Source organism: Phytophthora cinnamomi (genome assembly GCF_018691715.1).
Source record: "Phytophthora cinnamomi strain GKB4 chromosome Unknown Contig102, whole genome shotgun sequence".
Taxonomy (NCBI): Eukaryota; Oomycota; class Peronosporomycetes; order Peronosporales; family Peronosporaceae; genus Phytophthora; species Phytophthora cinnamomi.
In genome coordinates this window covers 430,721-448,515 of record NW_027151035.1, presented here as the reverse complement: position 1 = coordinate 448,515, position 17,795 = coordinate 430,721, and the positions used below count along the sequence as shown (strand labels likewise).

Sequence of the window (17,795 nt, the reverse complement as noted above, 5' to 3'; positions counted from 1 at the left end):
AGGGTACATCTGTAGCAGCAGCACACTTCGATGCCAAGCCGCTGCAGCTAACTTCTCAAGGTTCATCTCAAATACCTATGCCGCAACTTGGTGAAGAGGCAGGACAAAAAGTCTGAGACCATAGTAGAATCGATCGCGCGCTCTACGTCCGATTTCGCAACCCCTGGGTCGCTCAATCCGGTGTAAATGCTACGCTATCGCCTGGGTTTTGGGCCAATTCCAAAAGATGGCTCGCCTTCATTGAACCTCCACAGCAACACAGCAAGTGATGTCCAATCAACTATATATATAGTTGCTGCCTGTTTTCTCTGCTACGTCGACGAATGGGCCCCGAGTCTTCTGCACGACCGCGCGCAAATGGTGGTCGTGCTTCGCGCCGCGTGCGGTGCGAGACCAGCACGACCAGTCGGTGCCCCGACTGCATCGTACAGCCACCGTGGCTGCCACGAGACACTGCCAATGGCAGAGGGAGCCTGGAGATGATCCTTGAGAAAAGCGTAGCTAGCTCCGTGTCTGAATTTTGCTGCTGCCTGAAGAATACCCGTCGTTTGCTTCGCAGGTTGATACCAACCACTCGTTCGCCGTAAGCGCATCGTTAACAGACGAACAACACCAACTATAAGCTCCATACACGACAAAGAGCTGAGTACGCGGGCCGTGCTAGAGTGTTAGGTAACATTGTATTGCGCGCTGCCTGGTTGAAGTGTCTGGTGGCCACGTCTATGCGTCGCCACGCGAAGCGAAAAATCAGTTCAAATGGCCAATCAGGACCGCGCGTTATTGCGATAGTGCGTAGGGTCCGAAGCAAGTTGAAGTGAGCGAGATTGAGTTCACAACTCGACGAGCCTCCGTATTACTCGATCGCCTGCCGCTCTGCTTCGCGTTGGTCCACGATCGACTCCTGCTTGGGAGCCTTCAAACCCAGTCCACGAACAAGACCGAGGCTATGCTGTCTTCGGTCCAGCGGGGCAGAGTCCTCGATGCAGCTGGGTTGTGGATTGTCGACGTGGAATCGAAAGCGTTGATCTTGAACATCAGGTCTGCGCTCATCAACCAGCTTCGACAAAGGGAAGGCGCCGGATCTCCTCGGTAGCTGCTGCAACGTGGCCTACTGCATCGCGCCTGCTTCCAGCTCACTGCAGCCACCCGAATTGCTCGGCGAGCAGCTCGCAACCTGTTCGCAACAGTGTTGGATCTAGAAAACTTTCGCTCCTCAAAGGCACGCAAACCAAAAAACAAACCACCGGCACTGCGAAAGGCAAGGCAGCCGGCGCCTCCTTGCTCCGATCCTGCTTTTCATCCAGGGCATTGTCCGTTTGCCACGCAGCACTTCCGCTAATGCGAAAGAGAGCTCGTCGTTCGAAGTCAAATTTGTCGCTGGAAAATTCCGCTTCGCTTCGCGTTCTTCAAGCAGCCGCATAGCCGCGCGCCACGTTGGACCCGATCAACTCACCAGTCTCACTCGGTGATTTGCACGACACTGCCAAGAGCTCCTCAACCACTTAACATGGCGTCGCCGTCGCTCGACGTTCACCGCCGGTCGCTGTCGGAGGGTTGCTACCTCGACTTCCTGGCATCGCTGGGCGAGGAGCTCGAGCAGGAGCTCGAGTTCGCGCCGCTCTCGTCCGAGCAGCTCGCCGACGACCTCTACCCGCTGCTGCACCAAGGAGGGGAGAGCCTGGCCACGCTGGAGCAGCGCTCCAAGTCCGAGAGCTTCATCTGCACGGCGCAGGGCGTCGTGTTCGAGGACACCAAGTGCCAGAGCTACCGGAGCAAGCTCGACAGCCTCGTGGCGCTGGCCGCCAGCTCCTCCAGCTCGCAGAGCAACGTGCTGCTGGCCAAGAAGGCGCTCAGGTATCGCAAAGTGCTCGAGCGCCGCCGTCTCATGGCATAACGTCATCGCCAATTGGAGGCCTCGCGTCCGCGACGAGAGGGTCGTCCGCACCTGTAGACGCTGCGTGGCAGACGGCCAAGAAGCTAAAGACCTGGAATTCGCGACGCTTGAGGCTCGCGTGCAGGCTGCAATTGAAGCAGCTGGTGTTGTGTATTTTGGAAGAGAGGATCTAGTAGATGTCGTCTAGTGAATCACTAGAAGTGATGGAATAGCCTGTAGCTATGTATTTAAACGCTGAGAAATCGCAGCGAAAGCACTCGTATCATACTATTCCTATCTCTCCGCCCTTGCCTAGATAGAACCCCATTCCGCGTGGTTAAGCGTGGTAGAAGTGGTAGAAGTCGACGACAACACCTTCGTTCCGTTTGTCAACACCTGACAAGTAATACATCATCCTTTTAGCGACGGTGTCGGGGACTTCTCCTCCTTCTTTCCACGCCTTGAACTGCATATTCTGCAATTGGGTGATGACGTATTTGTTGATGGTAGGCGAGGAGGCATCGTCCTTCGCGGCAAAAAGCAGCTTTGCCAGGTCCACCTCATCAAAGCGCTTCAACAAGATTGAGTAAGTGCCGCTGAGCGCTGTGTTTGTTGAATACGCGTTCTTCTGTTCTAGCGCCCTAGCGTATGTGGCCCAGGTGCTGAATGCCGGACTTTGGAAAATCTTGTCTCCTGCCTTATCCAGTTTGAGGAGCTTGAACGCCTCGACTCCCGTTTTGTCGGCGCGAAGCCATTGCGCCAAGTGTATGTTCTGCAGTTCTGTAGCAAGCGCTTGCGTGGTAGATACTTCCTTCGCCGCGTTTAGTATCTTCGCTAGCTCTTCGTCTCCATAACGAGCTACCAGCGTCGAAACGATGTCGAATCGACCCGCCCTTCCCACTTTTTCTGAGTATGAGATCCAGCTGCGGAATGCCGGATTCGCCAAGACTTTGTTCCCTGCTTGATTCAGCTCGAGGATCTTGAACGCGTCGTCTACCGTTTTTCCGCTGCTAAGCCAACTCGTGAACTGGGCTACTTGCAATCGTCCAGCAATCGAGCTCTGGTCAGATACCTCCCTCGCCGTAGATAGCATTTTTGCTAGCCCTTTGTCTCCGAATTGAGATTTTAGCGTTAAGAATATCGCCGTATTTGCTGCTTCAGGATTTTTCTTGAAGGTACTAGTCACGGTTTTCTCCCACTCCTGAAACTTCGTATTTGTGAAAATGTCGGGGATTTTCTTGTCAAGCTTATAGTGTTTAAATAGTCGCTCGACAGCCTTTTGCTTGTTCGACGTAAGCTTGTAAATGGTCTTCGCAACGCCGGGGATATCGAAAAATCCTCTCTCTTCAGAAAGGAGTCGCTGTCTTGCCAAGATGCGAATTCGATCGTGCCCGCGTAGAGTGTATTCCGGGGTAGCATTGTCGACGGCGATGCCCGTCGGCGAGACATCTCTGGCATATGCTAAGAAAATGTCGGCATATCCCACGCGGGGACAGATACCATTACTCTAGACTATTCAGTTGACACCTCCTGGAGCTGAGCCTCGCCTAGAACGGGAGCATGACATCATGGGAGTCTCCAGCGTTAGCTGGCCCTTCGTCCACCGTTGACGACAGGGATAGGGACAGTGAGGAGAGAGCGATTATCGGCGACCGCAACCCCGGTAGGTCTTTAGGCTGCTCCCCGCAAGCGTTCCGGTTTACATGCAATATACAGCGGACTCGGAGCGACGGCACAAGTGCGCTAGCCGTGCTCCATGTCCCTCGGCACGACGCCAGCGCGCATACTGACGTCGAAGCCCCCGCGATTTCTCTCCGCGGTCCTCACCACCCTACTGCTCTACCACGAGCATACGTAACCCCGAACAGCGTACCTCGTGCAGTGCCGCCGTACCCCAATTCCCGATAGGTAGCAACACTAACTCCGCGTCCGACACCAAGTAGCTTAGATTAGTTCGTCGTTAATGCTCTTCCCGCACTAAATCTAGAACTGAGGGCCAGGCTTGCCAGTCCGCAAGGCCGCACCCTCCTATCTACCGAAGTCCCCCCGATCCGCGCCTATCCTACTTGCTACGGTGTCCTTGCTAACCTACTCACCTCACGCTATCTCTCAGCCGCTCATCGGTTCTTCCTCGTCGCCTCTCCTTCTCCGCATACTGCACGTCGTTCGTCCTAGCCGTGTCGTCTCTCCTTGCGATCTTCCCGAGTCGCCCAGCTTCAATGGCGACCCTCTGCATCCCTTCTAGATCCCTCGCGCTTGTGGCACCAGCCCGCTGGCTTGCATCCGCCACCAACTGACTGCTCGTTCACTCCTTCGTCACCGTCCTCTCGTCATGGTGACGCTGTCAAGTCGATCACCGTTCGCCCGTCGTCACCCGGGTCACCGTCGTGGAGCTTGGCCACGAGAAAATCCCTACTACTACACGCCATCCCCGGCTGCGAGATCGTCCTCGATCTTGCCGCTATCCAGCAGCTCTTCGAACTGTTTGGCCGTGAGCCAACGCTTGCCCATCGGTCCACCCCGTCGAGTACTGTACTCCACTTGATGCTCCAATACATAGCGTCCGGCGCGATTACGCACGCGTCGCCTCGCCCGTTCAACAATGTAGCCTGCCGTGGCCACCTGCAACAACTCTGGCAGTGGTGCTGGCTGTCGCCGACGCCCTCGTCCCTGCCGCATCTCGACCGCTCCCACCGAAACTGCACTTGCGCCCTCTCGTTCAGTGCCGTGGCCGTCGTCTCGGACTTCGTCGTGCGGCTCGGTTGTCGGCCGTCCTTGCCCGACCGCTTGTCGCTCTCGCTCACCGACTTCCCTCGTGGCTTCGTCACCGGCACTACGCCTTCGTACTTCGGCACGTGCACCGCCGTGTAGCCCCCGATCGTCGTCTGGACCCACTTCCTCGGCTTCTGGGGCCTCCTGCTCGTCACGTGCAGCACGGCGCCGCGCAAGCCGTGCTTCTCGTGCTGTATCGACTTCTACTTCTCGTCGTCCTTGGCATCGTCGCCTGAGCGCGCCTTCCTCTTTCGCTGCCCGCTCCTTAGTGCTGCTTGGCGTTGCGTGGGTGCCCCAGTCGGCGTATTACCACCAGCGTCACCGCTCGCCGCGACTATTCTCGGGTTCGTCGGTTCCAACGTGGCAGTCGCATCTGCCACCACCAGTCGTTCATCTTGTCCAGCGGCACCTTCTGCCCGTTCACCGGTATCGGTGCTTCTTCCAGCGCCACCACCGTTTCTCGTTTTACCCACTGCGTCTCCGACAGGGCCAGCAGCTTCAGGTTCTGGTCCAGCTTCACGCAATGGCACCACTGTCACACTTGGCACTCCATCGCTTGTGCCACTAGCACCTGGTCCCAGCGGCGCTGCATTCGCCGCCCGGCCGTCGCCACGCGAACCAGTCTCGGCTTCGTCGTCTTTCTCCGCCAGCTCGCCGATTGTAGAACTTCTTGCGGCGGCGTTGGTCCTTCTCCAGCGCCTTCCGTCTCTCTCGCCATGTTCGCCACCAATCGCCGCTCTTACTCGGCGAACTCCCCGACCTGCCGCACACCGCTCACGCGCAGCAACTCGTTCGGGGCTCTCAGCCGTCTGCCCATCATGAGCTCGTTGGGGCTGAACCCCGTGCTCGTGTGTCTCGCGCCGTTGTACGCATAGGCCGCACACAGCAGCCACTGATCCCAATCATTTTGAGCCTCGGCCACGTAGAGCGCGACCATATCCTTCCACGAGCGATGAAATCGCTCGACGAGCCCTAGCAACGCCGGCCTGTACGGTACCGGCGTCGTCTGCTTCGCCTGCAGTGACTTCACCAGCGCTTCAATCACCGCGCCATTCAACTCAGGCGCGCCGTCCATGACGAACTCGCGCATCGGCCCATACACCATCACAATCTTCTCCAAGATGAACTTGGCGATGTCCTTCGCCGTGTGGTTCGGGACCGCCGCCACTACCGCGTACCTCGTAGTGTAGTCGGCCGCCGCAAGCACATAGCGGTTGCTGTCGGGCGTGACTGGTAGCGGGCCAGCCACGTCGAGCGCCCATCGATCACCAGCAGCCCCTACACCTTGGCTCCGTAGCGGAGGTATGACCTCCTTCGGTCTTGCCTTCCTGCTCCCGCAGTCTCGACACGCACGCACCCATCGTCGCACATGCGCGCCCATGTCCGGCCACCAATAGTTCACTGCGAGCCTCGCATACGTCTGCGGGGTTCGTAAGTGACAGGAGTAGATAGAATCGTGACTCTCCCGTACAAAGCGCCACCTTCCCCTTTCTTCATGTGCACGTCGACCACCGCGTCGTCGCCCACGCCCTCGAGTGCGCTCGCTTCGCTGCCGTCGCCTAGTTCAATGCCAGCTTCGTCACTAGCGCCGCCTCGCATCCGTCGTTCGCGCCCGTGTTGACGGCCGCCAGTAGTCACCGCGGAGAGTCTTGCTGCGCCATCCCCTGCGCTGAACATCTCCTGGCGCCTCGATACCGTCTCGTGAGTCACGGTGCTGCTGGAAACAGCTCGGGCTGGTCGCCCTTCGCCATCCCCAGCTGCAAACGTCACCTGCCGCCCTTGAGCCTTGGCCTGGTGCCGCCTCTCGTTCTGACTGTGCCTCCGTCTCTTTGTCTTCCGTTTCATGGCGTTGGGCCAGCCTTGTTGGTGGGCTGTGCGCCGCTCGTCTTCAATCTGCTTTCCCGGGTCCGGATCAGCGAGCTTCAAGGCCGGGTCCCTTACGCTCGCTGTCCGTTTCCCGGCTGCTTGCTCGTTCCTGACCCGTTCTGTCCGTACACCTCGGCGAGGTCCGCCTTCTTCACGTTGCAATCCCGGACGAAGTGCCCCTCGTTGTTGCAGTAGTGGCACTTGGTCCCAGGGCGCGGCACGAACGGTGCCCTTGGTGCCCTCTGCTAAAGCCGTTCACGGTACCGTTGATGGCGCCCTTCACGCGTCTCGAACACCTCATCCTGTGTGGCATCTCGCGTGCCGTACACGGTCGCGTCGTGCTGACCTTCGACCTTTAACGTCTTGGCTCGCTGCCTGGCGTTCTGATCACCGCCTCCAGGCCGCTTGCCGCGTTCTCCGCCACTCGTCGTTTGAATTTTCGAATCTCCGCCCCGGGCGGCGCTTGTACCAGCGGGTACCAGTTCAAATCCTGGCGGTATCGCCCGCCACCACTCCGTCGCACTGGCTTTACCGGACAGCACCGGTCGCCCCGAGGTGTCGTACCTTGGTGGCCTCGCGGTCGTGCCCCACATCGGGCCGTACCCGCTCACCACACTCCCGTAGTTGCCGACCAATCCCGACTGCTCCTTGCTGCTCGACGCTGTCACCGACGCCGACGCTGTCAAGGGCCCGCGCCCGTTCGCGGCCTCGCCCTCGTCCCAGCGCGCCATTGCCGACTCCAAGCCAACACCATAGCCCTCACCGTACTCGCCTACGTGTGGCACCGCCATGTTCACGGCCTCATCCAACGTTCGTGGACGATGTCCGCTCACGTGCGTCGCTCCCTCGCTGCTGCTCATTCCTTTCAAGAAGGCATTCACGAGCCAATCTTCGCCTACGTCGCCGCGCTCACCAATCTCCCGTAGAGACTGCGGGTACTCGACCAGTCTCTCTCCGCGCATCTGACGCCGCGCGTTGAGGAGATCGACCACCTCCGGCCCCGTGCGTTGCGTCATGTACTTGGCGCGGAGCATGTCGGCCAACGTATTGATGTTCTCCTCCGACTCCGGTACCGACTCCATAACGGTCGCAAACCAGCGTTGCGCCTCGCCTTCCAAGTTCGACGCCACCTCGTGATACAACGGCTTGTCGCGCCACTCAACGCCCATGGTCACCGCCTGCCGCCGGACCTCGGCCCGCACAGTCTTGAGCCACATCGTGTCCGGCATGGCATCATCCAGGCCCTTGAACTTCGTGAGCTTGAGGGACTTCGCCTTCTCGCGTACGATGATCGGTCGCGCTGGCTCCGCCCCACTCATCGTCGTCGTGACCGGTGTCGCTGGTCCACGCCCAGTTCCAGCACCACCAGGACCGCCGTCACCACCAGTCCCAGCTGCGTCTCCTCGACTCCCAGTCAGCGGCGTGCTGATGGTCGCCTCCGCGCTCGTGTCGGTTCCCCTCGGCGTGTCCGCGCCGGTGCCGGCGTTGCCACCGCCCGGCCCACGCTGAACGCCACTCGCATGCGAGTCGCCGTCTGATCCACGGCTTCCTCTCATCGTTCGTTGTCCGCTGTCAGAGCCGGCAGCGTCCCCTCCTGCCGAGGTTCCGCCGCCCGATTGCCCGATCGTCGTCGCCGTCGGCGTGTCGCCCGACGCGCGCCGAATCTCGTCCGTCGCCAGCATGACGGTGCCGCCATCCCCAGTCACCAAGGTGACAGCCGTCGTGTGCTGCCTCTTGGCCGCTTCAGCCGCCGCAGCCGTGGCTCGCTCCGCCGAGGCTGCGCGGCGTTGCGCACGCTCGTCTCTCGCCGATTCGTTTGTCGTCATCATGTCCGCTAGACACCACAGTAACACATCAATTAATCACACTCGTTCATCGTTTCGTTTTCGTTTTCGTTTCCGTTTCCACTGCAAGGTCCACCCTCTCGACGCTAGACCCGCAAGAATCTCACGATCCCTGCACGGTTAGCCCGTGTACTGACCACCATGTCTGCATATCCCACGCGGGGACAGATACCAGTACTCTAGACTACTCAGTTGACACCTCCTGGAACTGAGCCTCGCCTAGAACGGGAGCATGACATCATGGGAGTCTCCAGCGTTAGCTGGCCCTTCGTCCACCGTTGACGACAGGGATAGGGACAGTGAGGAGAGAGCGATTATCGGCGACCGCAACCCCGGTAGGTCTTTAGGCTGCTCCCCGCAAGCGTTCCGGTTTACATGCAATATACAGCGGACTCGGAGCGACGGCACAAGTGCGCTAGCCGTGCTCCATGTCCCTCGGCACGACGCCAGCGCGCATACTGACGTCGAAGCCCCCGCGGTTTCTCTCCGCGGTCCTCACCACCCTACTGCTCTACCACGAGCATACGTAACCCCGAACAGCGTACCTCGTGCAGTGCCGCCGTACCCCAATTCCCGATAGGTAGCAACACTAACTCCGCGTCCGACACCAAGTAGCTTAGATTAGTTCGTCGTTAATGCTCTTCCCGCACTAAATCTAGAACTGAGGGCCAGGCTTGCCAGTCCGCAAGGCCGCACCCTCCTATCTACCGAAGTCCCCCCGATCCGCGCCTATCCTACTTGCTACGGTGTCCTTGCTAACCTACTCACCTCACGCTATCTCTCAGCCGCTCATCGGTTCTTCCTCGTCGCCTCTCCTTCTCCGCATACTGCACGTCGTTCGTCCTAGCCGTGTCGTCTCTCCTTGCGATCTTCCCGAGTCGCCCAGCTTCAATGGCGACCCTCTGCATCCCTTCTAGATCCCTCGCGCTTGTGGCACCAGCCCGCTGGCTTGCATCCGCCACCAACTGACTGCTCGTTCACTCCTTCGTCACCGTCCTCTCGTCATGGTGACGCTGTCAAGTCGATCACCGTTCGCCCGTCGTCACCCGGGTCACCGTCGTGGAGCTTGGCCACGAGAAAATCCCTACTACTACAAAAACAAGCACGACCAACAGTTTCCCGTAGCAGAACCGTTGAAGAAACACTGAATCAGCGGTCATCCTGGACACAGAGCAGTGCTGCTTGGACTGCAAATTTCAAAGTGGTAGTCGGAGCTCTGACGCTGAAGACAGACTGGGAGGGGGGATTATGGGGGTTGAGTCGTCAGTGTTAATGTAGCTGGAAGTGAATAGTAAACTGAAGGTCTCCTACTCCAAGGTACTCGGGCGGTTTGATTGGACAACATGGATGGCGTCGTAAGGCTTCAAGACTACAGTAATCTGCGAAGTACGGGTGTATGTACGGATTGCTCCGTATAACAGTCTTCGCGTTATCCTGCGGATCCGTCGTGCGGAGCACTCCATGATGCAGATTTCATCATAAAAAGGCTACGTCCTTCCCAACAACGCTGACGAAAATGCAGCTGGGGCAATTTACGAAGGGATTACCTTATCTTAGTGCGTCTTCGGGATAAGTAAAATCGTAAATCAGTATGGCCAAAGTTTTAATCATGGCGAGTGCGAGGCTAACTACAAAACAAGCATTCACCGATCACGAACACCCATGGGCAAACGAGCTCAACAACCAGGTATTTGTTTCCCCTACACATCGCGCCTAGCCGAATCGAGGATTTTGAGCATGGGGGTGGAGCCTAGGTCTCTTAGCGACACCAGTGCGTCGGAGGACTAAAGTACACAGATGAGAGCAAACGAAGATTGTGTCTGACCCATTGACGAACAGATAGGAAACTTGTTAGGCATGCCGCATGCCTAATAAAACTCCAAGGCCTACAACTGTACCGCAGGTGGTATTGTGGTAGGTCTTGGTGACACTTACGAGGGAACCCACTTAGATAAGGGAATACGTACCGTATGCATTGCTGGCAGCATCGTAGACGCTTTCTGAATGTTCGCTATATGCTACAAACCCTAACTCTCCATTGATGTCTGGCCAACCGATCCTATTTAGTATCTTCGTCGCATAACTGGATTTGAGGTGCTCACGTGCGTCGTCATCAACGTCGTAGCGTCGTAGCGGCAACCTGGGTTGCGGAAACGAATTGCCAAATACAGTCAAACCTGTTTATATGAGGCCCCGTTGGTGGCCATCTACAACAATGACTCAAATAAAATGGACTCAGTTAAAAAAATTATGTGGTGCACGTAAAGAAATCGCGCATAATTCGCTGCCGCTTTGCCTTCACCGTAGTCTCCCGAACCAAAGCGGTCACGGTCTGTAAAGCTCTTCGTTCTCTATCAGTCTGCTCTCCGCATTGAAGCAGAAATGCAAACAGCTCCATGCATTGCGCTTCTTAAAGCTTTGGAGCCAGCCGTTGCTAAACCTGAGTTGCGTGGAATCGATGCCTAAGCGCTCCGCCAGCTCATGCGCCTTCAGCAGGAGCACGTCGTCCGCCATTGCCGTTTTAGCGTCGTTCTGAAAGAAAAATTCCCTCAGTTCCCGCTCGAACTGTGGGAATTTCACTCGGCGCCGCTTGGTTGCACTCAGGTCGACGTGGCTGAAGTAGGAAGAAGGCAGGTTGCGCAGTCGGGCAAGTGTGGCACGGCTGACCCGGGCCTTGAACGTCGCGTAGATCCACTCAGCGAGCATGGGGTTGTTCATGCCAGGATTCTGCTTGAGCTTTAGGTGCACTTGGAGCTTTTGTTCTAGCGTCAGACAGGTTCGAGGAGACATTGCGAGGGAAGGGGGCTTGCGTTGGGCGTTGGGCGTTGAGCAGTGGGGGCTTTGAAGAGTGTGTGGTCGTGAACAGTGTGAATCAAATAAACAGGTTAGACCTAATTTGGTCCTCCAAAATGTGACTCATATACCTTGTATACATATAAACAGCGGCTATACAAAAACTAAGTAAAATATTTGGTAGCAACAAAGCTTGCATCAAATAAATGGCAAGGCTCAAATAGGGAGGATCATATAAACAGGTTTGACTGTATAGTGGTAGGTGACCTACCGCTCGAGTATCAGAGCTCCTGCTCCCACTAAGGTCGTCCCCCATGTGCACCGCATTCCGCCAAAGAAATTGATGGCAACGTCAGAAATGTTTTTTTCCCTCGAAAGTTATTCATGAACAAGATACCATAGGTATGATAACGACAGCTGTGATTTATCGACCTGCTATTTTGTGTACGAGACACCACATGTACCCATATACCTCCATTCGTACTTAGTCGCCTCGCCCCACTCCAGCCAGCCAGGGTGCACCACCATGGAGGCGTGGGTGCGCGACAAGGTGGCGCTGCTGGCGCTGGACGCGTCCGTGTACGTCGAGTACGCGCTGGGGCTGCTGCAGGACGACGACATGGACGTGTCGGAGCGCGTGGCCAGCGTGGTCGCCGTGTTCTCGGGCGCCGCGGACGGCCTGGTGGCCCCGGAAGTGCTGGAGCGCGCGCTGGACGAGGCGCAGATGACGCAGGACGTGTCGCGGCTGCTGCAGGCCGCGCAGCAGCAGTCGCAGCAGCAGCAGGAGCTGGAGCTGGCGCAGAAGCAGCTCCGGGACCTGCAGCTGCGCGAGAGGCAGAAGCAGGAGGCCGAGGCGGCCGCCGAGCGCGAGAAGCGCAAGGCCGCCGAGCGCCTCAAGAACATGACGCGCGAGCAGATCGCGGCGCGCGAGCAGCTCATCAGCGAGTACGGCTTCACGGTCATGTCGGAGTTCGACGAGGACGGCAACGTGGTGAAGATCAAGGACAAGGACAGGAGCTCCGCCGCCGAGGACGCCGCCGGCCCCGCCAACTCGAACCGCCAGCGCTTGCAGCAGGCGCAGAGTGCCATGCGCGAGAAGATGAAGAAGGAGCACGAGAAGAAGGTCAAGTACGAGAAGGAGCTGCTGGCCAAGGACAAGGCGCGCAAGGACAAGGCCAAGAAGCGGACCGTCAAGAGGGAGAAGCAGCGCGGCTGCGGCTAGAGAGCGAGCTGCGGCCAGGTGCCGTGTAGAAGGTCACGCGAGGGTCGTGTTGCGGTTATTGTACGGGATATGGTTTACTCTAAACTGTTCTAATAGGATATCGGTGCAGGTCCAAGCCTGTTTGAAGGTCCCCGGTCGTGGTGGAGGGCTGTCTTCTTTAGCTGTAGGCGCGTCGGCGCTCCAGGGTTTTGTTGCGGTACCGCAGAGCCTTCTGCGCCAGGAGTGCGTTGTGGTTGGAGCTGCTCGGGTTGGCTGCAAGCGCCATGAGGCTTTTCAGTCGGGTCTGGTACTGCTGGCTTTTCGTGGCCTGGAAGACGATCCCCTGCGCCGTGCAGATGAAGCCCTCGGACTTGGAGCGCAGCTCCAGCGGTTCCTGACTGCTGTTATCGCGTCGTCTGCATGGATGGAATTGACGCTCGTCCAGTTCGTTTTGCGGTTGCGAGACTGAAGGTTCTGCTTCCTCGGCGATGGAGGTCAAGAGGTCAATATTGCAGCCTTCAGACAGCGAGCGCCGTCTTAAAACGCGCGCGCATGTCTCTGCAGAGCGTGACGAATCGCTGTGAGTCATACTTGGAGTGGAGTGTCGAGGCCAATGCAAATGCTGCAATGGATCGTCGCATACAGCGCTATTCGTGCTACACGACGTTGCGGACAACAACGCATCATTGTCGGCGTGGTTGAGCAAGTTCGGATAAGGCCGCTCTAAGCGTTTCTTGGAAGATTTTTTCAACGGGGTAAGGCCTAACCAGCGGCAACGAGGCATTGAAGAATTTCCAGTTTGGCTTTACAAACAGGCGCTGCTCATGAGAGCATGCACACACACCATTGCATTTTTGATTTGGTTGCGTAGACTCGCAAAACGGTCCCTGATCAACGGCCAAGCTTCGATCTAGAAACGCAACGTGGGGTATATGCGCGACTGGGGCAAGACATTTGTGGAGTAGTCGACCCCTAAAATTGGCAACATGCTGGAGAAAAGAGGATACGGCCTCGGTTCTTTTGAGTTTGTGGATTGGTGTTTGGCGGAAGTCAAGCGCCTATCCTACGTATCTGGAGGCTGTAAGCCTGCTCGAGAATGTGGCCTGAAATGGAGTGAGGGCTTCCTCCTCTCCTCTTTAAAACTTTCGTTACCATTTGTGACGCATCCGAATAGCTCTTTCGCTGCTCGCAACTGGACAGAACTCTTGTCTTAAAGGCACGTCAGCATCATGCCATCTCGTTGCCTGCTGGCCCCAACTCGACTCCTCGCATGTCATCTACTACAGTAGCGTTATGGATTCTGTTTTGGGCCCACGGCTCAAGCAGTGTCCAGTCGTCTGCAGAGCGAGATGGTAACTGCAGCGCGACGATGAGTTCCCACTCATCCACGATGGCAATGTGCATTTCTGGAGTCATGCCGTGTTGGAAGAACTCTTGGTGGTGCGAGGAGGACTGATCGTATGATGACGACCCACGCACGCCCATGACGAGTCTTATGACCGAAACCACGGTCGTAATCTACATGTACGAGGACTCCACTCATCGGCGATGGCGACTAACGTTTTCTTCATGACGAGCTTCTCGGCATGACGCAAGCCCGCTGCTTACTACGTAGTACCTACGGTCATGGCGAGCGATCAATCTCCACTCATCCGGGATGGCCATAAACCAGCAGAACCGCTGAAGCCACCGCGTTTCCGTTGCTTGGTCGCAACAGCGGAAGAAAATCGAGCCCCGAACGCACCTCCCACGCAGATATCGACTACTACATGTATCTCGCTCTCTCGAACGTGCTTGCCGCCTCTGCGGCCGATGTGTCAATGCACAAATGCATGTCGCTGCGATTTCTGGGCGGGGGTTATTAAATATATAGCTACACGCTATTCCACTACTCGAAGGGGGGGACCAACACACATCCCGCAACTTGGGTGCGAGCCACCTCCACACCATCTCAGTGCGGGTTTCCTTGGATAACACATACTCCCCCGGCAGCGGCGACCCGCGGGCTGCTTCATGTGCAGCCCGCGCCGCCGACTTAAGGGGGGGTAAAGGGAGCTGAGCCTCCAGCGTCGCGACAACGGGGTGACTCTCAGACTGTCCGGGGCCGTCAAGGCGACGCAGCGTCTAAATGGTTCGCCGACGGCCTCCTGGCAACGCGAGGCTTTGCTACTCTCCTCTCACTCGAGGATGCGGCGGCGCTCCATGACCTTGCGGTAGCGCAGCGCCTTCTTGGCCAGCAGCACGTTGCTGTGCGAGCTCAGCGCGTTGGCATTGGCTGCCAGCTTGACGAGGCTGTCCAGCCTGGCCTGGTACTGGCACTTGGCGTCCTCGAACACGATGCCCTGCGCCGTGCAGATGAAGCTCTCGGACTTGGAGCGGTGCTCGAGCGCCAGCAGCGCCTCGCCGTTGTGCACCGAGGCCAGCACGAGCGGGTGGTGGTCGTCCACGGGCTCGTCGGGCATGGGCAGAGCCGCGGACTCTTCCACGTCCTCGCCCAGCGACGCCAGGTAGTTGAGCTTGCAGCTCTCGGACAGCGAGCGGCGGCGCGCGTCCAGCGCGAGCGACAGCGACGTCATGGCCAAAGGGGCTTTAGCTGGTTGGTGGTGAATCTCAGAATGGCAGCGGGAGACTTTCGCCGGCCTAAAGCCCAAGCAGACAGTCGCAATTCGACGGAAATTTCCGTCGACGGCGACTCATCCCAGCGCGATTTTTCGGCTGATACGGTATCTGCGTGGGCTCCGCCGGCGGGACCCGCCGGACATCAGACTGTGTTTGCTGCGTTCTCGTCGTCCAGCTCGGCGACGTCGCGCCCGCCTGCGAAAAGTTGGCAAGCAGCAGTGGAGAAAACAGCAGTATGGGCTCGAGTGCAATGGTGGAGGTTCCGACGGTCGCAGTGCTGGCGGATCGTCATTCCGTCAGTTTCTACGCTGACGCTTACAACAATGGCGCGGTTTGACGCTGCCAGCGGTATGCGTAGGTGGAGACGAGCGCAGTGCATGATGAAGCGAGTGTGTGCTGGCACATACCAGCGTAGTGACGACGGGCAAGACAATAATGCCATTTCGTCTTTCGAAGGTGAGTAGGGCGCAAGACAACTTCAACTTCGAGGGCGGCTCGTCGGGTCCTACACAATCAGCGGTTTATTCCTGTAGTGTGATTGGCCCAGAATATGCCAATGGAGACTTTGCATGCAGGTGACTGGCCAAACGCGCAACGACATTTTTTTAGTAGGAAGCGTTTTATTTCCGCGGGGCGCGTGAGCTTTGAAGCCGCGATCTACTGCATAGCCGCGCGCGCCACTTCAACTTCGGTCAAAAGCAGCAGTCGCGCCTTGCACCCGCAGGGGCTTGCTTGACATTGGCTTGCAGTGCACGACGGAGGTTTCCTGCCTTCTGGCCGGAGAAGCCCGATGCGACGGGAACGTGTTAACGGAGCAGTGGCCGCTAACGCAGTTGCCGCAGTTCGAAGCATTCACCTCGGAGCTCCGATCAGCCGACAGCTCCGGTCGCAGACAAGCCGGCGCCAACGGCTCACGTCCTCGTTGGCCCCGCAAGTCATTCACACCGCATCCCTGAGCTTTCAACTGGAGTTTGCATGCATTGCTCCGCGTAACGGCGCCGACACAGCTATCGCACAGCGGAAAGCCTCGGAGTCCCTCGCTGGATACGCTCCGTGCTGTGCAAGCCCTTGATGGCGTGTGCTTGCGTGCTGCGCAGGCGAAGTGCGAGCAAAGTGGCATCCCGCGAATGAGAAGGGATGAATTCTTCTGCTCTCATTGAGAGCCTCTCAGCTCTCAGTCCACCGTGCCGATCTGCCGTTTTGGATGGTGATCCTCGGGGGTGAAGCGCTCTCCACGGCTCTCGGGAAGCACAACTGTTGCGCACTTGCCCTGAGTCAGGCCCTGGCTGACTCAAGGGGGCGGAGAGGCACAGCTCATCCGCACCACCGAAATCCACGGCGCGTAACGGACACTAACGGACCTGAACCCCATTTGCGAGAGAAGTGAACTCGACCCCGAGGAACCAAGGTCATGGGGGCACTACGCCGGCCGACAGAGAGCTCCAAGGCAGCGGTGGCGACCACCACCAAGTCCCTATCGGCTGTGTCGCTCACCAAGAAGACGGTGGGTAGCACGGGAAGATTCACCCTAGACGTCGTGAAGTGTTGATCGCCGTCAGGTGTTTGTACAGAACGCGTTGGTTTCGGATGTTGAAGAGCTCAAGAACAACCTCGAGGTGTGGCTCGTGCTGCGATACTCCTTGTCGTTGATGAGGCGCTGATTGCTTGATCTGCAGATTCAAAGTCGAGAGGTGACTCAACGCGATGAGACCGTGCAAGAGCTCGTTGGCAAGGTGATGTCGACTGAATGCTTCTCCCTACCGGAATTTGTATAATTTTCCTCAATGCGAATGCCTTGATTGCAGGTCGACATGCTGCACGATGCCTTTAATTCGTTGTCCGACGTGTTCACGTGTGAAATTGGTGTGTTGTTGTCTACCAGCTACTAATTGGTGGCACTTTGTCCTCACACTTCTGGATCATTGTTGTGGCATTTTAGAGGAGATGCAGAAGCACTTTGCAGCTACGACGTCGCTGCTGCAAGACCGCGTGGCCAATTTGGAAGGCTCGATTGGGCTGCTTGAGTCGCAAGTGCCACGAATGGATGGCAAGCGTCGGCAGCTTCAAGAGACATCGGAGCGGCGCTTCCTCAGTGTTCAAGAGACGTGTTCCAAGCTTGAGTTGGCCTTGTACGAGTCTCAGGCAGAGCTAGCGCTTGTGAAAAATACTTCGGAAGATCTCATGACGCGTGAACGCGAGGCTGCGCATCTGCAGAAGTCGTTGCAGATGTCCCAGGAAGATGCATTGGAGGCCCTGAAGAGACTGAAGGAAGAAAGCAGTCAGCTGCAAGTCGAGCTGTTTGCTCTAAAGGAACAAACCACTGGAGCCACGAATACTGTTGCAGGAGATGTGCAGGTGCTGGCGAAAGAGTACACTGCGCTTCGTAGTACAGTCTCCAAGCAGCAGTCCCAGTGGCTAGGAAAGCTCAGTGCCCTGCAAGAAGCAATTGACCGACAAGGCAAAATGGACAAAAGTCAGCTAAATCAGCGTGTTGACGCACTGTCAGACGCAGTAGCGTCGCAAGAGCACCGCACGAAAGATGCTGTCGACAACCTCCTGAAAAATCACGCTCGAATTCGCTGTGCAGTCGACGAAGCCATGACGATCTGCTCACGTGAAATCCGTGCTCTCAGCAACGAAGTGAAGGCCGTCCAAGCAGATCAACAAGAGAAACTTGACCAAGTGGTTCAGCAAATGGCAACGAGTTCCATTGAATGCGGCCAACGGCACGACGAGCTACACCTTTCGCTTCGCTCCATAGCGCACCGACTCAAAGTCTCGCTGTAGCGTAGCACTATTAGCACCGCTTTACACTACACAAGACGAA

General features: G+C 57.5%; 8 protein-coding genes across 10 annotated transcripts; 3 read left to right on the top strand and 5 right to left on the bottom strand.

The window, feature by feature from the left end:
- Positions 1–1,507: 1,507 nt before the first annotated feature.
- Positions 1,508–1,894, top strand: IUM83_07927 (uncharacterized protein; the record flags this gene model as incomplete). Its single annotated transcript, XM_067932266.1, has 1 exon — positions 1,508–1,894. The coding sequence occupies one exon, from the start codon at positions 1,508–1,510 to the stop codon at positions 1,892–1,894; it is 387 nt and encodes a 128-aa protein (XP_067783140.1).
- A 3,490-nt stretch (positions 1,895–5,384) lies between these two features.
- On the bottom strand, positions 5,385–6,244 carry IUM83_07926 (Enzymatic Polyprotein; the record flags this gene model as incomplete). The annotated part of the gene is made up of 2 exons (XM_067932265.1): positions 5,385–5,973; positions 6,117–6,244. The coding sequence occupies 2 exons, from the start codon at positions 6,242–6,244 to the stop codon at positions 5,385–5,387; spliced, it is 717 nt and encodes a 238-aa protein (XP_067783138.1).
- Positions 6,245–6,756: 512 nt separating this feature from the next.
- Positions 6,757–8,340, bottom strand: IUM83_07925 (Retrovirus Polyprotein; the record flags this gene model as incomplete). The annotated part of the gene is made up of 1 exon (XM_067932264.1): positions 6,757–8,340. One exon carries the CDS (start codon positions 8,338–8,340, stop codon positions 6,757–6,759), a length of 1,584 nt encoding a protein of 527 aa, XP_067783147.1.
- Positions 8,341–10,680: 2,340 nt separating this feature from the next.
- On the bottom strand, positions 10,681–11,145 carry IUM83_07924 (uncharacterized protein; the record flags this gene model as incomplete). Its single annotated transcript, XM_067932263.1, has 1 exon — positions 10,681–11,145. One exon carries the CDS (start codon positions 11,143–11,145, stop codon positions 10,681–10,683), a length of 465 nt encoding a protein of 154 aa, XP_067783137.1.
- A 529-nt stretch (positions 11,146–11,674) lies between these two features.
- Positions 11,675–12,370, top strand: IUM83_07923 (Coiled-coil domain-containing protein 43; the record flags this gene model as incomplete). 3 transcript variants are annotated; one of them, XM_067932262.1, is made up of 1 exon in its annotated part: positions 11,675–12,370. In XM_067932262.1, one exon carries the CDS (start codon positions 11,675–11,677, stop codon positions 12,368–12,370), a length of 696 nt encoding a protein of 231 aa, XP_067783149.1. The 3 variants fall into 3 exon arrangements, with proteins under 3 accessions (XP_067783149.1, XP_067783150.1, XP_067783148.1); XM_067932261.1 differs by having other exon boundaries at positions 11,768–12,370; XM_067932260.1 differs by having other exon boundaries at positions 12,050–12,370.
- Positions 12,371–12,527: 157 nt separating this feature from the next.
- IUM83_07922 (uncharacterized protein) lies at positions 12,528–12,737 on the bottom strand (the record flags this gene model as incomplete). Its single annotated transcript, XM_067932259.1, has 1 exon — positions 12,528–12,737. The coding sequence occupies one exon, from the start codon at positions 12,735–12,737 to the stop codon at positions 12,528–12,530; it is 210 nt and encodes a 69-aa protein (XP_067783105.1).
- A 1,789-nt stretch (positions 12,738–14,526) lies between these two features.
- Positions 14,527–14,925, bottom strand: IUM83_07921 (uncharacterized protein; the record flags this gene model as incomplete). The annotated part of the gene is made up of 1 exon (XM_067932258.1): positions 14,527–14,925. The coding sequence occupies one exon, from the start codon at positions 14,923–14,925 to the stop codon at positions 14,527–14,529; it is 399 nt and encodes a 132-aa protein (XP_067783143.1).
- Positions 14,926–16,379: 1,454 nt separating this feature from the next.
- IUM83_07920 (uncharacterized protein) lies at positions 16,380–17,755 on the top strand (the record flags this gene model as incomplete). Its single annotated transcript, XM_067932257.1, has 5 exons — positions 16,380–16,472; positions 16,540–16,584; positions 16,645–16,701; positions 16,774–16,831; positions 16,908–17,755. The coding sequence occupies 5 exons, from the start codon at positions 16,380–16,382 to the stop codon at positions 17,753–17,755; spliced, it is 1,101 nt and encodes a 366-aa protein (XP_067783036.1).
- Between the last annotated feature and the right edge of the window lie 40 nt (positions 17,756–17,795).